The sequence below is a fragment of the Acanthochromis polyacanthus genome, chromosome 17, assembly GCF_021347895.1.
Source record: "Acanthochromis polyacanthus isolate Apoly-LR-REF ecotype Palm Island chromosome 17, KAUST_Apoly_ChrSc, whole genome shotgun sequence".
Taxonomy (NCBI): domain Eukaryota; kingdom Metazoa; phylum Chordata; class Actinopteri; family Pomacentridae; genus Acanthochromis; species Acanthochromis polyacanthus.
The window spans coordinates 12,114,948-12,135,068 of NC_067129.1; the positions used below are offsets into that span (position 1 = coordinate 12,114,948).

At 39.5% G+C, this 20,121-nt stretch overlaps 1 protein-coding gene across 3 annotated transcripts in view; it reads left to right on the forward strand.

Annotated features, from left to right (window-relative positions):
- Window positions 1-18,403, forward strand: part of cadm2a (cell adhesion molecule 2a) — a 218,956-nt gene extending 200,553 nt beyond the window's left edge. For all 3 annotated transcript variants that reach the window (XM_051937235.1, XM_051937234.1, XM_022207754.2), the window contains 2 exons: window positions 11,146-11,268; window positions 12,507-18,403. In XM_051937235.1, coding sequence (XP_051793195.1) covers window positions 11,146-11,268; window positions 12,507-12,625 — 242 coding nt within the window. In that variant the 3' untranslated portion in view covers window positions 12,626-18,403. The remainder of the gene's footprint in view (window positions 1-11,145; window positions 11,269-12,506) is intronic.
- The last annotated feature ends 1,718 nt before the right edge of the window (window positions 18,404-20,121 follow it).

Genomic DNA, 20,121 nt, shown 5'->3' on the forward strand with positions numbered 1-20,121 from the left:
TGACCGTAACGCTGACATGGCACCACGTCTGCTACAGTAGAGTGTTGTGTCAGTCAAAGCCTTTGACTGACATGTCAATTTAAAACTAATATGCTGTGATAGGCTGTATGCAAAAGAACTTGCTCACTCATATATCATCTTGATCATGGTTTCTATAACTATGTGACATGTTTTTTAAGATGATATAATATATTTAGGATGTACAATGATTCTTCTGATGAGCAATTTACCACTGTGTTTGCTCACAAAACATAGTGCACATTATAAGCGTTCAGTTCAGCTACAATAAGCGGTAAAATATTAATCTAAGAGACTTCTATTATTTTTGTCCCTCTGGGGTAGCTTCGTTCATTTTCACTTACGTGTCCGTTCTCTCACAATATAGATGTAGCAGAGATTACCTTCTGCCTTGTCTCTGCTCTTTTGCTCCCTCTCTTCATTCCTCTCAACTCCGTGGTGCTCCAGAGTCCCCATCTCAGAATAATTTCCTCTCATCACCGCTGCTTTCTGTAAATTACCATCTTTAAAGTCCTTCAGGAGTCTTGACTCCCCCTTCTACCTTTCCTCAGCTTTATTTTCTCTCTAAGCTTTTGTTTCAGTTTTCCCTCTCCTCTCCGCTTCTTCTCTACTGCCCTCACATCTCTCCGAAGACCCTGTTAGATAACAGGCTTCCACACATTGTTGGATATTCCTCATCAGTGTGCCTCACTTCTTCTCTGATGTCTGTTTGTGTAGTTCAGAGACACAAGAGGAGCTGAGCCTCTCTGTGTATCTTCAGGGAATCTAAATATCAGACTCCTTCACTGCGTCCCCAGTCACAGGATACTACACTATCTGTTTTCATGTGTCTACTTGATTTATTACCAGGTCTTTTCACAGGCTCTGGATGAAAGCAAACAACTGTGGAGCTGTAACCGCCCCATGACGTTTTGTCTTTTTAATAAAGTTGTCTTCATGTGCGGAGGAAATATGCGCGGTAGGTTCATCACTAGGATGCAGGATAGCAGCATCTTACATACATAATGAACTCCTTCAGGTGCACCTTTCTCTGGCCTGCTGTGTTTCGCATATGTTAGCGTTGCATCTTTCCCTGCTTGTCCCTCATCAGCACATGGAGCATTTTCCAGCAAAAATAGTTTGGGTAGAGAAGAAGATTTTTAAGATAAAATTTAAACACACAAATTTAATAAAGGACCCAAACATAGAGAGAAGCAGAAACCCAAAAAGCAATAGAGAAAGAAAAGGAAATTTGGCAGAAATATCCTTAGTGTCATGTCATAAAACCTCATTTAATAAAGACAAAAACACAATTAATACTTTTTCATGTCACCAAACCAGTTACAAATATAGAAATCCATGTTTTTGGGAATTTATGGCTTCCCGGCATCAGTTATTTGCCACCGTCTCACACTGAAAATATCCTCAAGGGTTGTTTATTTGCTGCTAAGTGCTTAGTATTTTTCTATTGATTGTAGATACTCTACATTTGCACATGTTTCAGACTTCCCAGGACTTCAGTGTTAAATTACTGCTCATTCAGAGTCAAGACAATAATTCCTGTTGGTTACCATGACAGCCATGGACCAATGGGAAAGCCAGGTGATGCTGCTGGACCACATTTTCACTTCAAGAGGAACGTAATCCAGAAGTATCCTTAAGCCCAGGGGTGAATGTGGATTTGAACAAAGTCAATGCTATATTAATCCAGTATAGATTAACCTTAATGTGAACTGTGATTAAAATAAAATACTATATGATATTTTAATGTAAAACTGAAAATGGGTTAATAATTAATCTGCTTCCAACTAGAAATTTGCTGTACAACTAAGATACAATGCAAGTGATGTAAATGCATTAACTGTGAGTTTTGGGCTTTTCGCTTTTTTCAGGTATGCTATAAACACTTTTTTTCAATCCACCTGCAAAATATCATTCCAGACAATCCAAAAGTGAGGCAGAAACAGCATTTGCATGAGAGGTTTAAATTGGCTGCACAACTGAAAAACACCTGTCTGCACTTCTGCTTTTTACACAGAACAATGACTTGTTTTCCTTTCAGCATTTTAAGGATTTAGTATTCGGGATTTACAAAAAAAAAAAAAAAAAGTGTTTGTAAGATGTGAAATGTGAAGTTACTTTACGATTGGACTTAATAATGCAAATTGTGGGGGTTTTTTCTGTCTGATTTTGCTGACATGGTGACAGTGAGTATTAGTGGCCAATTTAATCATGTACCATTTAATGGAAACATTTATTCATCCTTGCAGGAATATTAGCGAATAAATATTTAATATTATAGACTCAGTGGTTCTAATGAGAAATGTAAATTTGACAGAACCCCATGCCTTTAATTCTCACTCTTGTTGACCTTTGGAGTGCAGCTCGTGTACAGGAATGCGAGAGATTCACTGTTATTCATCCGTATTGGATAATGCCAGGACTGATGCATAACTGCAGTCTGTGATTCACTTTATTAATGAAGTGCTGGCAGGTATGCCCAACACTCACACTGCTTCAATAGCCCAGCCAGCCTTAATAGCTATAATAACTCTTTCGCTAAGTATCAGAGGTCTATGTAATGTCATCAGACCTTACTTTCCATGAACACACACACACACACACATACTCATTCTCTCTCCCACCAACACTGGGTTCTCTAAAATTTGCCAAATGCTTTTTCGTGGCTTGCAAATTAGCTTTGACCTTGTGAAGCTGAAAGGTTGAATCATGCACAAGGGTTTCTTTGGTGTTTAAAATATTTACTATTCACTTCTCATAATCAGCATTCGTGTGGCCAACCCTCAGCCCCTGTAGCCTGATATTGCTGCAGAAAAAGGGCCCACTGCTGAGAAGACAGCAATTATTCATGCCTCGTGTCTCTGCCTGTGGAAAAAGACAGAAAAACTAAAATAATACCCTCCTACCTCCTTCCAAAGTAAAGTTCTCTTTTCTTAGGTCCAGTCGTTGTTGCCTAAAAGGAGCAAAAGATAAAAGCAAAGAAATTCACCAAGAACCTTGAGACTCTTAATCAAAGTGTATACCGAGACATTGCTAAGTTGTCTTAAATTGATACCAAGACTGAAGGCTACCTGATGTTTGAAGTGTCAGCAAAGGTTACCATGGTAATCCATACAGTAACCGTCATGCTTTTAATGTTCGGTATGGCAAATATAAAGGGCATTCTTTGACTCTTGAATTTAATAGCAGTGACTACACACTTAAGGGGAATTCAAGAGCAGAAGCAAGAGATTGGTCAGGTTTCAAAAGTTGGGATTAGCCTCTAAGCTTTCTACCTTTTCAAGTGAGTGCCGGCCAAAAAGCTGCATATGAATAGCATTAAACATTAAAAGAGGACCGCTTCTGTTTCCTCAGACTTTAGACAGCTGATTTATACAGAGACCGCTGAATGGCCACATCTACATTTTGCTGTACTAGTAGCTGAGAATGCACATTTCAGAGATAGGGTCATGTTAAAATCACAACAAGTAGGCATATTAATTAGCAAAGCAAAATCTTGTCTCAGTCATTTCGCTTGCAATTTGTTTTCCAGGACTATAAACCTGTGTCCAATTCAAAGTACCTAAATTAAATATCTTTGAGTAATCGTATAATGCAAAGAGCCACCATTTCATTTTCTTTTTTTATATATTGTTAAAAGATTAGCATGTATAACAAAATTTTGCATTTGTTGATTCTTTAATTGGTCAGTGTTTCTAATTCGGTCTCTCCAATAGGAACAAAAATGGCAACATAACCCACATGGAAGGTCATACACTTATACAGAATAAAGTAATTATAAAAAAAACTAAGATGATAACTTGATGTAAAACATGCAAGTAACTATCCATGCATTATAAACTCTACCTTGACTATCGTACACATTGTCTACAAGAAATGTGGAGTTAATTTGAAAACATGTAGCAGGTATTAATGGAACGGTAACATGAGACACAGGTTACTGAAGCTCCTTAATAACATGCTTTCCAAATTTAGGGAGACTTTAACAGTCTCTTTTACTGCTGTTACAAATTATTTAGGGATCAAAAGGGCTCATGACGCTGCCTACATAATATTTTATGTCTTTAACCCCACATTCACCTGTTCGAGCTGCTTCAGATTGAGGACAAAGCTTTCATGAAAGGCCAATAAAAAAGGGACAATTTTTGCCCCTTGGAGGGATTTGTAACAGCTTTATTCCATTGCTATTGATCTTCCTTTAAAATTGAGGACATGGGTTACGCTATGTGATGAGCAAAAGACATCTTTTCTTGAAGGCAAGTGTCTGGGGCAGCTGGTTGGCTGCTGTTAAAACCAGAAAAGCTAAGGTTTGGGTTGCAGCATCCCCCAGGGTGAAATGGTTAAATATTGAACAGTGCTGACCATCTTCTCTCCATTTTCCCCTCCGCTCTCCACTCTGTACACCATAAAGCTGAGGAGCACAGGAGAAATTAAAACGTAATGCAAAGGTCTTTCCACTTATTGCCTGGCGAGCTTATTGATGACCTGTCACATTAACTCGCTTTAGGGAAGAATTATAGCAACAATTTGGAATAAAGTGTAGAACAGAAAAAGAGAAATCATTAGATCCTGGGGCTAGTGTTATGAATTACATATAATAGCTTTCCTATTCATTAAATGGCATTGGCAGAGGACACTTTGAGCAATCCTGAAAAAAAGCGCACATGCACACACACGAGGCAGTCTAATTTTCATATGTTGACATGAAGTTTTATTTGGACCTTTATTCATTTTTCTCTCCTCGTCTCCCCCCAAGGAGATTGTTGGGCTTGTGGCAGCAACTTGCTTCCTCCAAAATCGCTCATGTCTTTTGGCTACTGTTTCTGCTGCTCTTGTTCTGTAGTTGGTTCGCACAATGCAGCACCATCATGTAGTTTATGACGGAAAATATTGGAAAAGCAGCGGCGATACAGTCACGATTGAGTTACCACAAGTGCAACACTGATTGCATCCTCCTGCTTCCTCCTTTGTTGTATTTTATTGCTGTTTTGAAAAGGTTATGGATTTTTGCAGAAAATAGAGGTGCTTTGATAGATGGATTCTTACATGTGACTTAACTAATTCATATGATTAATTATCTTGCTTTGCTTATAACTTCATGCTGTTACCCCGCTGACCACAATTTCTTTTCATTCCGAGAAGAAAAAAAGAAGGTGGTTGAATATTCAAGATAGTGTCCACATGCGGGCTTTATTGAATGATTAGCCGAAGTAATTTGTTTTCAGAATCTAATTAATCCACTCTGACCCAGCAAGCAATAATGTGCAAGGACACACACAAACACACACACACACACACACACACACACACACACACCTCAGTGATGCCGCCTATTTTCTGTCTTTCGAAATCTCCCACGTCCTGAGGTGCATGCATTCAGAAGTGGACACACAAGTGTCGTTCATCCCTCTGCTACAGCCTCCAGGGACTCTTTCATCTTGGCAGTAGAACCAGCATTAGATGCAGATTGGTGAATTTCCAGTCTCAGCCAGAAAGTTGGGCATAATTGACTCATTGAACAAGCGAAGTCCGCAGGCACTTTTCACCACTTTCTCTCCTAAACTTACTCTGTTCGCAGGCAGTCTTTCTTTTGTGTCTGCAGTTTTAGCTCGCCATCACTGAGGGGGAATTAATCCAGAGTAACAGGTGTCTCTTTATGTTTCACATGGAATGCTGTAATGCGTAGTGTTTTCACAAAAAAAAAAACTGTTGCTCTGCACGTTTTCCATTTTTAAAAAAAATCACATAAATCTATTGAAACCTCTGGAAGCAATGTAGAAAGGTTTTTTTCACATTTTATTTCAGGCCATGAAGCAGAATCTTAGCGCGTCCCACCCTGCCATGGGATTGACATGCCTTTGTCGTCTCCGTTGAGCATGTGTTGCAGTATGATGTCATCCACTGGTGCTCAGATTACATCCAGTTTTACGCAGTTAAATGGACTGCTGCACAGTAACGTCACGCAACGCTGCATTTAGACCATGCAGCAGGCCACACCGCAGATTTTCAGTGTTCTGTGAACAACCAAATGAGTTAGTCGCTGTTAAAAAACTATATGTAACCCACAGTTTAACCGCATGCTGCTTTACCTCAGCTATAATTGCTGCCATTATTAACGTCTGTCTTCGCCCCCTTATGCTGCTACCTGTAGGAGAGGGAGAGACAGCTGTGTCTGCTTCTGACAGCTCAGAGTTTGATGGCTGCTGTGAACCAATTTTCCCCCAAAATTTTAAAAACCCAAGCCATCTACATGGGAAAAAAATGTCTCTACTCACTGCAGTCACTGAAGAGTGTGGTTACCTGCTTAATTATACACTCAGTCAAGATCAGGATTAACCAGTCACAAATATAGGTAGTAGTCATCGTCTTAAAATTTAATGCAAAAGTTAAGAACATTGTTTAGTTTATTTGTGGAGACAAAGAGATATGCATTTACACCCACACTTCATCTTTTATTTTGGAAATGTTGAGTGCTGTCTATAGAAAGTGGCTTCACTTTATTCATTGCTGATGTCAGTTGTCATCCATAACTTTTCTGTGATCTTCTCTGCAGTCATGCAGAGCAGGTGTTCTCAATAACCTTCACCATTGATTTTACGAGATGTCATGATCGTAAAACACACATTTGATGGCTGCTTCCATGTGGGAGCTGCTGAAAATTGGAATAACACTTTTTCAGTATTTTTTAAATTTGTTTTTATGACAAAGTAAATTAGAAGTGTCAAAGTTTCCAGGCAGGTGTGCCAGACAGCATGCAGATAAGTGTCAAAAAACACACTTTAATTACACATGGGTAAGAAAAAAAAAAACATCTCTGTCATGTGCACTTTGACAGCATAAGCTCTGTTTTTGCAGCTAGTCTTACAGCTAGTTTGGTTATACGAGTTGAAGGAGATTGAAAGACGGACACATTTCTTTTCAATTGCAAGTCCACAAGCCAGAAAATGTACAAGCTACACACACACACACATACACACACACACGCACAAAGACTCACGCAAACACGGTGCAGTTCTTTAATTATCTCATTAGGACACAGCAAATTTCATATTAACTGCTAAAAATGTACATAGTTGCACCTTCGTTCCCAGGGCTTTTCAGCTTCCTGTGAAAGAAAGAAATGTCAAGCATAATGATGTGCTCTCACGCACTCAAAGACTCCCTGACCCACACCAGAGACACAAGGACACTGCAGCTCTATAAGCCCGTGCTTAAACTAGCTGCTGCTTTATTGATCTGAGCAACTGAAACCATTGCTTCACAATATCTAACACAGAGACCGGAAAAAAAGCATATTTCAAAAGAAGAAACGATGCCTGTAGGGCATGAATGTTAATATTAAAAAAAAATCTAAAACCAAGAGGCCAAGAGCAAGAGAGAGAGAGACATGGATGTATGCTAAGCAGCGGTACAGAAAGGATATTTGAATGCATACTGATATACGATGAATTAAAGGACGCTGCGTCACATCACTTCAGACTGTTAATACAAAAGATGACTTTAGATGAAAGACAGTGCAGAGGATGGTGTGCTGTCAAGCCCAGGAGATGCTGTAACAATAGTTTACATAATAGCAAAGCATCTCTTGTGACATTCCTCACTGAATGGTGTTTGAAGAATGAGATAAGGACACATATTTGACATGCAGTAAGCTGCACGTTTAAGAAGCATCCTGTGATGCCTCAGCTGTGCACAGAGCTTGTGTGTTATCTGTTGATTTGGCAAACATATAGCAGAACTGTCTGAGCAAGTGCAAACAAGCTTAGTGTTGGATACATGCTTGTGAGCTGTGAGTGTGAAAGTAAAGAAATAGTAGCTGAACTCAGAATCCGAAAGCAAGATTTGACTACTGTACTGAGGTTGTAGTAGGAATATGTCTCATTTGTCCTTTTTAGAGTTTTGCTATTCTGAGTGGATGAGCTACATGGTGTTTCGTGTTGAAATATAGTCAGATTTCTCCCGTGTATTTTCAAATATGCTTACATTGCTATTCGTGTTCTACAGACACATGGTGAGGCTAATGTCAGCTAAGGCTGCAACACTTGTAGTTAATGAGCAAGCGTTTCTTGTAGGATCATCATTTCTGTCCACCTGAACCCAGGATAGGAATTTGAAGGGACCATCCAACGGCCGGATGGTTAGAATACATACTACTAAATTACTGGTTCATCTCTTGGCCATCCCAGTTTTTGCTGACTGTCGTTAAAACATATCACATCTAAACCAAGGCAAAAATGGCAAATCAATCATATTTTTTCAAACAAAGGACAAACGATTGTCACAATTCAATATTCCTGGATCCATAAGAAATTATTTTGTTTTGTTGCTCAGTATCCTCTGTAATGTTATTGTAATTTGACCAGACAAAATGACTCTAAACTACTTTATTTCTGCTCGTACAACTAATTCAGAACCCCCACAGTGTCGCTATCACATATCCTTTCACAGCAGCCCCATATGGAGGCAGCAACAGTGAAGCAGATCAGATGAGGAGTTAGTGGGGCAGTTTAACAGCAACACTTTTGGTTCTGTTCGGCCAAGTGGCGGTTCACAGAAGACCTGAACCCCCTTTAATTTATTAAACAAGCCCGACTCACAAGGCCAGGTGACAAGGAGGGTGTTATAAATATTAAAAGAAGAGTTTGCTCTGCCACGCTCTCATATTAAATCACACTGAGAAAGAATGTATCTGCCCTTATTAAAAGATAATGTGTTCTGAAACCATAAAAATGTATAAACCGCTACTGTGGATCCCTCTCCTCCTTGTCCTCTTTCCTTTTTTCCACTTGGTCCAAGTGAAATTTCAGCCTTTTTGTGTCCATCAATCTTGATTTTTTTTTTCCCCTTTCTCTGTGTGTCTTTGTACACCCTTGCTGTTTTTTTCTGCTCCTCCCATGAGTATCAGTGGACTAGAATACATAAGAAGAGAGCCCGTGTTATTTTTTTCTTCCTGACGGCAAAGCATTTACACATTGTAAATGAACATGATTGTATGTCACAGACTTCTGTTGCTGCATGAATATCAAATTAATGGAACACTCCTCTGCAAATCTACTCTTGAATATCAAATATTTCCCCATTTGGTGTGAAAGATACTATAAGAGTGCTCCACCAGTTAAGCAAAACATTCCTATGCTATTGTTGGACTTAAGGGAATTGTCCAATTGATGCTGCAAAACCAGAACCCTTATCACACATTCTTTATTCAAGATTTGACAAATGTGACCACCGACAGTTCGGTCAGAGATTTGGGCGTGTCCTGCTTGAAATTGCTAATGTGCTATTGAACCACAAGCCTCAAGCAGGAGAGGAAGCAAATTTTTTTAAACTTATTTTTTAAACTTCTGTTTTTTTAAGCTCCAACTGACAATGACGTATGTGACATCACTTGAAGCAATTTGTCCGACTTAAAGCATCTTTTTCCTATAGCTATAATGAAAAGCTCTGTGTGATTTTTTTTCTTTCAAAAAAGCAGTATTATTACCACCATAAATCAATAAATATGTTACTTTTGGAACTATGGGGAGGCAGCAGCACAATGCATAATTTGTCGAACGTCTTCCACATGACACCAGCGTGTTGCTTTGCCAGAGCACGTGGCTGTTTGGTCATGGCTTGTTTGTGTCCGCCTTGGGTTGTAACAGCCAGACTGAAGTGCAGCAGTCAGACAGTGAGTGTGTATGATGGTTAAAGAAAAAAAAAAAGAAACACTCACCGTGGTGACAGATAGAGGTGAAGAGACACAACCATGTGTGTAACTAAACGCCCGAGTCCTCGCCCTGCTGGGTCCTGCCAGGGGAACATTCCTCTACTCTCTGCTCCACTGACCAAGCAGAACTGCAGCACAGTGAAACCACGCCACGCGCTGCCTGTGTGCGTGTGTGTGTCTGTGTGTGCGCGCGTGCGAGTGTGTGTTTGTCCGCTGGGAGGCAGTGAAGTGTGACGGCCTGGTCACTCAGACCGTGGAGACTTACGGAGCGAGAGCAAGCCAGCTGTTCAATTTGGCCACATGGGCAGACACGGAAGGAAAAGGAGAACACTGAGGAGAAACAGTGTCAATATACGACGTGGGCTGTATGTCGAACACATCCCTCCATCACTGCCTCCCCTGCTCTGACATTACCATATTTTTAGCTATCACGAACCCACATACACACAGAGTGGCAGGGTTGTGCATGGTGTGCCTTGGAAAAGGATAATGAGATAAGTCCTAATTTCTCAGGTGTCATGGGCTGATATGAATAATACAGGCTATTCCATCACCAATCTTCCCCACAGCTGTCAACTTTCTATTTTTTTTTTTTTGGTTAGATTCACCTACAGTGGGTCTTTACTCTGACAATAGGTCAGTATCTTCTCCTTACTCCTACCTGGAACGACCTGCAACCCAGACATTGTGGGTGTTAAAAAAAAGGAAATCAGTGTGAATACAGAAACAAAAGAGGAAGGGATGGGTTTGAGGGGTGCGAACAGGCGGATTCTTCACTCTTTCATGACTCTTCTATCGTCTCTGCTGCTTTTTCCAACAGCTGGGGACCTGTAGCAACCGTCTAACACCTAATTCATTTTCCTAACAACAATTCATCCTCGCCAAGAAACAGAAAAAGATTGATCCCCTTTTTATTTTCCATGTGATGATTTATTTACTGTGTACCACTCTTCAACTACTGCCCCGGTTTGCATGTTGGGGACTCCTACGGCACTGTGGGGGTGGTCCTGAATTATTCACTTTCTTTTTCAAAGTCCCTCTTTCATTCTCTTTTTTCCTTCATTTTGCAGGGCGAATGTGTGTCTGCCTGTCTCTTTGTGTCAATGTGGTGTCCGTCTCGCTTCCTCCCTCTCTCTCCCTCCCTCCCTCTCTCTCTCTCTCTCTCTCCCTCTCTTTCCATTTTATTATTCTCAGAGAGCTGTGCAGCTCTGCTCTGACTGCATGATGTGAAAGGAGAGAGGAATGACAGCAGCTCAGAACAATCGTTAGAGCAGGAACGAGCTGGAAATAATCTTCTCTTTCCTCCTTTGCCCTGTTTTGTATTGTCTGTCTTTTGCTCTTCCTCTGCCCTCGCTGCCTCACCTCACCAACCGGCGCTTTCATCTGCTCTTTTTGTTTCTCTCTCTGTCTCCCCTCAGATCCCAATGCTATGGGGCAGCATGGCACTGACCATGCCTTGATCGGAGGAGTGGTGGCTGTAGTGGTCTTTGTCACCTTGTGTTTAATCATTGTTCTGGGAAGATACCTGGCCAGGCATAAAGGTAAAGCCACAGTGGACCCGACCTGAGTCTCCCAAGGCTCATGTCACTAGTGAAGCGTGTCCTTCTTGTCCCATTAGATTGCAGTCCTCCCCAAATTCCCAAGATACACAGGTATCACACACCTGCAGAGGTGAACAGAAGGAAAAAGGCTGGAAAATGTCGATGGATATGTCCCTTTGTAATACAGCACAAAGTAATAACTCACCGTGTTATTATTTGTTGTTCTTTTTTTTCCATAAACAATCCCAGAATGTCCTGGTATTCATTTTGAATATTCATTTCATATTGGGAGGAGAGCGGGCTATACCACACTTTAATTTCATTGTGACTTGTAGCTCTGATGCAAACAAATGAAAACCCACAAATCCACTTTGATATCGATAAAAAAAAGCACCTCTTATAACTAAAACTTTTTAGTATCATCGTGGTTTTTATGTTTTCTTCGGGAACAAAGAAATCCACTGAGATTTGAATCTACAGTTGAAACTGAAACTCCAGTTTGCTTTGCATCAATATGTCAAATTAAAGCTCAGAAATTTAGCAAATTTAGCATTGAAGCCCACAGTATTAACTCATTGAACCAATTGCAATTTATGCTAATTAAGGCAAGCGTAGCTATTTTTTACTCCATCGAGTTACAATATTGGATAGCAACGGAAATAATATTATTATTAGATTTTTGTGTTTTATGTTAATATAGTTTTTGACATTACTAAGACTCAGACAGCCCTTTCAGTACGGCTCCTATTTTTGCATAGAAAGTCGCATGCAAATGAATGACATTTCTGAGAAGACAACAACTTATTTTGAAAATAAATACATGTGGCATATCCAACTGATACTTGCAGCTAAAGAGAGAGAGTGAAAAAAGAGCAAAAAGCAAAAGTTCCAAGTTGATGGTCACTTTCCAGTACTGACAGTGTATTAAATTGAGCTCTTAGTAAAAAGCGAGAGCTGCATCACATTATTCAGAGGTGTAACTTTAAGCCTTAACTGCCACCGTTGGAAACAATAAAGCTGTTTGTTGATGCTGCTCTGCTTTATCGGTGCAGGGTTTTACTCACTCTGCTGTATTTACATATACCACACTATCGGAGCTCCTCGACATTCTGTATATGAATAATGGAGAATTACTGATGCTGTCTTCAGATGTGCTTTTTGCCTCAGGCAGCCAACACCATGCAGGGCTGCTCAGTATTTGTTTTCCCTGATGCAGGTTTGTTTTTTCGTTTCCACAGGAACATATTTGACAAATGAGGCCAAAGGAGCAGACGATGCGCCCGATGCCGACACAGCTATCATCAACGCTGAGGGCAACCACGCACACGCAGAAGAAAAGAAAGAATACTTCATTTAGACTGCAGAGGGAGCAATGCAGCTCTCTCTTTCTCTCTTTCGGTCTCTGTATCTCTTATCCTCTCTTTCTGTCTCCCACTTTTCTTCTTCACCTCTGGCCACTGCCCCCCCCTCCCCTTCCCGTCGTGTCAACGAGGAACCCGCAGGCAGTCCACAAACAGAGAAGTTCCCCACGTGTTTTCCTGTTATTTCCTTCAGTTGGGTCCATTGGTGTCATTTACATCCTGTCCTTTAATTCCTTCTTTGTTGTTTTTTCTTTATGTTATTCTTGGCAGATGTTTTTCACAGGCAGCTTGCTGCATTTTTCCTCGTCTTTGATATGAATTTCTGGAAATCTGTGTATTTACCATGACTGCTTCTTACATGACCCCCTTGTTCGTCGTTTCTCCCATTTGCCACCAGCCAGACGCCCGAACACACATTATGTCCCCTTTGTTCACACACGCTCACAAACACATATCATATCTCACATCAACACGGTGCCTAAAAATACAGACGCCATTGAACTTCTGTCAATGCCTTCATGTATCGTCTGTCAGTAGCAATGTAAATGCTTTGTAGATGGTTAACTGGACCATCCTTTCATTGCTTAGCTCACAGCTTTTGATTATGCATTGCATCTTTTTTTATTTGAATGAAGATCTGTGCTGTTTACGCCTTATACATGTCTGTCACACTGATTATGGTACTTTTAGATGATCCACCTCTCCCGACCCCATCCCCTCGAAATAGACTTGTAATTAAACAGTTGAATCGGGTAAGGTAAGAAGAAGGTTTCGTGTAACATTGTAGCAAGGTTTGTCAGATAAGTGTAAAATATGATTTTCATTAGGGTAGGAGTAAATAAAGGGTAGTGTGGTATTGTTTAGAGCAGAGAATACACACCAAAAATATATGAAAGATACTAGATGAAGCATTCCATCGAGTAAACTCAATCAAGTATATACAACCATTTGCTAAATCTGCTGTCCCTATGTACTTTTACCTGTATATTCCTGCACTGTCCAGGCTGCAGTTTAGCGAAACACCAACACCTTCAGTGTCATCTGGACAGCTTACAGTAGTTTGTGATTTTACATAAAGGGTTCAGGTGTACAGAAAGAGTCAATCTCCTCTCTAAAAGCTGTATAAATTGTACTGAAGTGAGTTTAGCATTTCACTTTGAAGAATTTCGTTCATGTTTATGTCACATTGAAATAACTTTTAAGGCTTAAGGACCCCGTGAAATGTAAAACAAACCATTAAGTGTTCATGCAAGATAAGAACAAGAACACGGTTACAGTGTGCGTAGGAAATGTGGTGAGACAGTCCTCAGTTTTTCTGTAATTCTGATCGATGCCTCTTGTAAGCTTGAGGTGCAGGCAGCTTTCCACAGTCCCTGGTTCATCGGTAAGCATTTAATCACACTCTTACTTTCCACAAATACTGCTGATATCAGTTTGACTTCTGTCCTTTTCTCTTTTTTTGTTCACATTGCCACCTGCAATTCTATTATTAAACAGTTTCTAACAGTTCGGTTAAACTGCTCTCAACCAACGTGGCACGCTTCTTCTTTCTGTTTTGTCGGAGTCACTCTCCATGAACTGAACATTGATTTCCATTTCATGGGGTCTTCAAGCAAAAAAAATAGAAAAAAGTAGAAAAAAAAGGGGAAGAAAAAAAAAAAGAAATGGTGTGAGTGCTGGGTCACAGATCTGCAGGGGCCTCCTTTCCAAAACTAAAAACTGAAGACAAATAGAGAAGCACAAAAATGTCTGAATGAGTTACTGTGTTCCTTTGCCAACTACTAGATTGCCTTGGGAAAATGGGTAGCGGAAAGGCGACAAGGCTGTCTTTGATTCAATTCTGAACAAGAAAAAAAACTGCAGTTCATCTTTTTGAAAATGTAAGCTAAATCATGTTTTTATATTAAAAAAAAGTTTCTAATATTTTTGGTTTAAATGGTTCTAAGCTCCCTGCTGTATATTGTGTCTGCTAAAATGTGATTGATTGTGAAAATTGCTGTTAAATTCTGAATTCCTGTATTCCCTCAAATTTGTATATTAGCCACCTTATCTATTTACTTTTATTTTTTTCATTTTTCAGTGCTTAATCCTTATTGGAAAAATTTTAAAACAAATGTATTTTGTTTTGGCTCAAGGCATGTATATAATGTGTGAGAACTAAATTTTGGTAATACACATTAGCATGTTTTTGTTTGGTTCTTTTTCATGTTTAATTTATTTGAATTGAAGCTTTTTAAGCAAGGACCACAAGTGAAAATATATTGGTAACTTAATTTTAGAGATCAGTGGCTTCTTGTGTTTGTGGCATGCCCTTAGGTGCTACACATCTGAAGGATTTGGTGTTTTAGAAAATATGACCAAAAAAAGAAAAAGAGAACTTACTGAAGCAAATCTGAAAAAAACAGATATAATGTACACTGGCTGCTTGTCCATGGAAATGCAAGAAAATGTGCATTTGTCCTCACCAAATCCTTAAAACACGAGTCGGAATTGAAATTAAGATCACCATTATGTCGGTAGCAAGAAAGGTTCCACACATTGAGACAAGCGCAACATATCCTAGTAAACAACTTTTGTTTCTTTTCATACATCCCTGCCATTCGTCTTTGATCAGTTTGCAGGAATTTGGCTGATTTACTCCCCTGTGAAACAGCGATAAACACATAAAGACTTAAAGGCAAGGCACTAATCTACTAAGAGGGAGCAAATTATTACCAAGGGCAATAAAAGAGTGGGCCCAGCTGTCTCCAATTCGGTGGCCAATTTACAACATTATGCAAATAAGGTCAGCAAGTAAGGTCTTTCTCTATGTGTTATAACTCAAGCACTGTCAGAGTGAATCACAAGTTGGGAACTGTTTGGTCGATGGACTCAGTTTTCGCCTGTCTCCACTGGCGTAGGATTTAGGTTGTATATTACACTTTAAATATATGAATTTCTTTGTTTTGAAAATGCAGAAGCTTTGCCACAGTTTTACACTCTTTGTGCACTTCTCTCAGCAGATCACGATTTACAGTTTTAACTCGCCACAAACCTTCTGTAGGTCCAGACTAAAGTGTTCTAGACTGGCTCTGGTCTTTAGAAAATCTTGTGTATACGTGTGTAGATACATTTATCACAATGATGTAAAGTCTCGTTCTTTTATTTTTTGTTGTTGCTTTTTTTTTTTTTTTTTTTACTTTTCTATCTATACATTGTGTCTTAAATCACTGATGGTGTCAATCACATTTTCTGTTTCTTGTCTCCTCTTTTTCCATGTAGACTGAATGAATCTGTTGATTCTTAAGTCAGAGGAACAGCTTAGGTTGTTTTCTATTAGACGAACACTCAGAATTAACCGGGTCTGCAGTGATGAGTTGGCATTAGAAATGAAACCGGTGCCATTTTACTGTAATATGCACTCGGACCAGTTTGATGGATATTTCTTAGTAATTGGTAAAATGTGTGTTTTGTTTTCTGAACACCACATGTAAATATTTGTTTTGACATGATGGTAATGAGCTAATTTGTTGCAAATGGCTTTTTATAATCGTTAGACCAAACCTGAATCTTGTTTCATTTGTCATTTTAACACCTTGGCACATACCACCATGCACTATTTTACTACAACAGAATCAGCTGTAGCTCCGTTCCATCTCGGGTATCTAACTCTTAGCTGGATTTCTTTGTTGTTGTCGGTCGAAACTAAGCTTTAAACACGTCGTCTCCTTGATCTCCAACATACATTGGTTTTGGTTAATATTCACTAGATCATGGGCCTCTAATTTCATTCTGGCAGCAAGACAGTAATAGCGCCAACATAGTTGCGGTGCCATTTTAATTGGGCACAATTCCATTTTCTGGGATTGTGTGTGTCTCTAATTTCCTGGCTCCAAACAAACCCACTTTCTTCAGCTGAAGGTGCGAGTGGTGCAGCCGATGTTGTGCATTTATGCAGATTAAGCAGAGCAATACTGGCAGTAATTTTGGCATGAAATTGCACACAATTTAGTGAACAATTTTCATGTAGGTGGAGGCACATACAGGCCAGTACAAAATCACAAAAAGAGACCCTTAATGCGTTCTGTTTTGCCTCTTTCATTGTGTTTTTTTTTTTTTAAACCTAGCACATTCAAATGCACATTAAATGCATATTTTTACATGTTGCTAATCAGTTAACTGGATGGGTGGTTTGTACTGTTTCACGTGTAGATTGTAGGATCATTCTCTTTCAGCTGATTAAAGCTGCAGCAGTGATCGTATGTGTGCGTTCTGCCTGGATTAGAAAACAGACAGCAGCACATTTTATCCTACTGAACGTCACTGTTAGTGCACTGACATCAATGTACATATTGCCTCCTTACAGAATACAATCATATCACCAGATTTCAGTGTATCTTGAGATGTCTATTCAACTCTGAAAGAAACATTGTGACTTACATTTGGGGAGCTGTTTATTTGTGCCTTGGCATCTGCACCTCCAGTCGCTCCTTGACCCTCCTCCTGCCCATCCGCTTCTTTTAAAAAAAGGGACGAGAAGCCGATGTGATTGGTGATTATTGAAGCTTGTCCAAACTCCACCTGCTGACACTGCACTGCGTATTCATCCTGCTACAGCCTTTTCACCACACTGCGCTGGTCCTGATCTGGTCACACAGTTGTTCACACAGTTCACATACACACAGATTCACACACATCAGTACGTTTGTCCCAAGCAAATTAGAGGCCCATATTTACTACAAAATAAAAGTCAGCTCCTGATTCTAAAAGGATGCATATGAAAGTATTGATCACTTTGAGTTAAAATATGTCTAAAATGCTATTTGTTTTTCTTTCTTTCTTTTTTTTTTTTTTTTTTTACAAAAAGTCAAAAGGTTTATGGTTTTAACAGAAACCTGTTCTGCCTCTTCCTGTCCTTTATCTCCTCCTCTGATCCTTCATATGTCTTTGCTGTACAGTTTGGCTTCAGTGCACTTCTTTGTTCCTCTGCAATATTGACACTAGAATCAATCAGCCCAGTTGCTATATCGTCACACTGATGAGAACAACATGTGACACAATCGCATGTAGTGATGTATTTCTTTTTTTTCTTTCTTTCTTTTGTTTTGCATCTCAGGAATATATTTCATTTAGGTTTTTTTTTTTAATTTGTTTCCTTTCTTAAAACAGGGACTTGTGAGCACTTCTCAGTCTGCTCGTCCCTGTATGCTGACACCATGTATTTGTTGAGTTTTAAGATTATCACAATGTTAATAAAAATTATTCGGTGATTCTTCAATAATCCTGTCACCTTGCTGTCATTGGAATATTAGACTCAAACGGTTTTTTGATGATCACTGACTTGAAATACTCTGAGATTTAGAAATATGCTGCAAATATTCATGAGTTTCAAGAATGATAGACGGTGTGTTTTAACTGGATCTAATTTTAGCTTATGATATGTGAGCACTTCAATGCTTTTGTCCTCTATCATGTTTTCCTTGTAGCAACGCACATCTTTACGTATATCGGTCTGTAGATGGAAGGTGTTATAAGGCACGATCACTCACTAAATACAAAATATCCACAGTAAAGCTCAGTAAAGATCAGGATTAGAGCTAGACATACGTTAGTTCAGCTTCTGATGTACCTTGGTGAAATAAGGGGTTTCCTATCAAGCCGTACTGAGAGAGCTTGATTTGATATAGCACCATAACGGAGGTGTTTCTCTCCCATTGTCTGTGGGATTTATTATATTTAATTTAGAGGTTCGTATGTATGAAATGAAAATTGTTGAATAAATAGTTGCCAAAACATCTGCATAAGCCTGATTCTATTTTTTCAGTCATCATTTTCCTTGTGGATGCCTCTTACCTCAGTGTTTCTAAACCGAGAGATAAGCGCTGATGATGCACCATAAATACTGCTGCTTTGGAAAAGTCTGAATTTGTCCTCACGAGGATCCACGTACGCACACATATACGCACTCGCAAAAAAAAAAAAAACCACCACAAGCAAACACATGCACAGACACATGTTCATGAATTTTTATTAACACGAATAATTCATGTTGTGTTTTTGCTCCCGATCTGAGCACAGCGGCGGCGTTGTTATGATGCCATTCAATTTGTCATGTGGAGTCTTTCAGCTGTCTCAGGCGTTTTTCAAATGTTTGTCTGTACAAGTCTTTAATGCTCCTGCAGAAACAGCTCTACCTGAGATAAGGAGTGTAAGTACTTTACAATTAGTCTCAGCAAATCAGAGCAGTGTGGTGGAGAGAAAATATTACTGAAAAGAACGAGCGAAATGTGATGATTTATAGTGACACTAAAACCGCCGAAGAGGACAAAACATAGACTTTTTAAAGTTTCTGCTCATAAATGAAAGGTCACTCCTAGACTCAACATTTCAGTTTGTAGGAAAAAGGCAATATGTGTAAAAATGTAAGCCAGTCGTGCTATGACAATAGCTTCTTCACATTTTACACTTTTCTTATAGCTTTAGATTTGAAAATAAATCCATAAAATTGAAACACTTCAGCAGACATTGTATTATACTGCAATAATCAGATCTGTATGTGTTCGCCTGTAAAATCCTTCAGTACTTGTGGTCAGATTTAAGGTATTGGCTCCTGTTATGGCTCTGTCTGGAGATGGTAAAGTGAAAATCCTTTAAATCCTCACTATCATTCGTGTTCCGTCTGCATCGGGAGAGGTAAGAAAGTGCGTAAATGTAAGGAAAGATGGAGCACATAAAGAGGGATATAAGAAAATGAGAAGGGAGAGATTGAGGGAAGAAGGTGTGGATGCAACTGAGCCTGAAAGACGGGAGGGAGAGAGGGGTGAGTCTGAAGATGATGACTGAAGGGGGAATTAGGTAATGGCAATAAGATGTCATGTTCGACTGAAAAAAGCAGCTGCAATCAGCCCATCTGTCAGGAATAAATACAGCCTGGAGAGGGCTGCGTTTGTGCAGCTGAGGTATGATTCTTCTTCTGATGAAAAGTGAGGGGTCAGTGAAAAACTCAATTACCACTCAATCAATCAGAACAGTTTTGTAAACCGACACAGGCAGATCGAGAAAGACCAGACAAAAATGACTTTTCGTGCAAAATGTTATTTTGCAGGAGTGTATTTCATCCCTCGTTATTGCAAGCAGGTTTTGCAGCCAACAATTTGGAAAGGACATGCAGTCCCAGGAAAAAAATAAATAAAAAATTATGTTCAAACTTTCACAAATTTGCTGAAAGTTTTTCATTCATAGTTTTCCAGTGGTGTTAGATGGAGAAGAAGAATAACGAGACAGATGGAAGAGACAGGTGGGACGACAGGCAACGGTAGATTTGAAGCCACACAATGAATAAATACCGTGCAACAAAGTCCACTGAGCTGTCACGAAACCCAAACCCACCACTGTATTTTTGTATGCTTATATTCAACACCTTGTCAACTTGATGTTTCATGGCCAATTACACCCTAAATGTAATGTGAATGTGAAGTAATATCATAAAACCATGTTACCAAAAAACAAACAA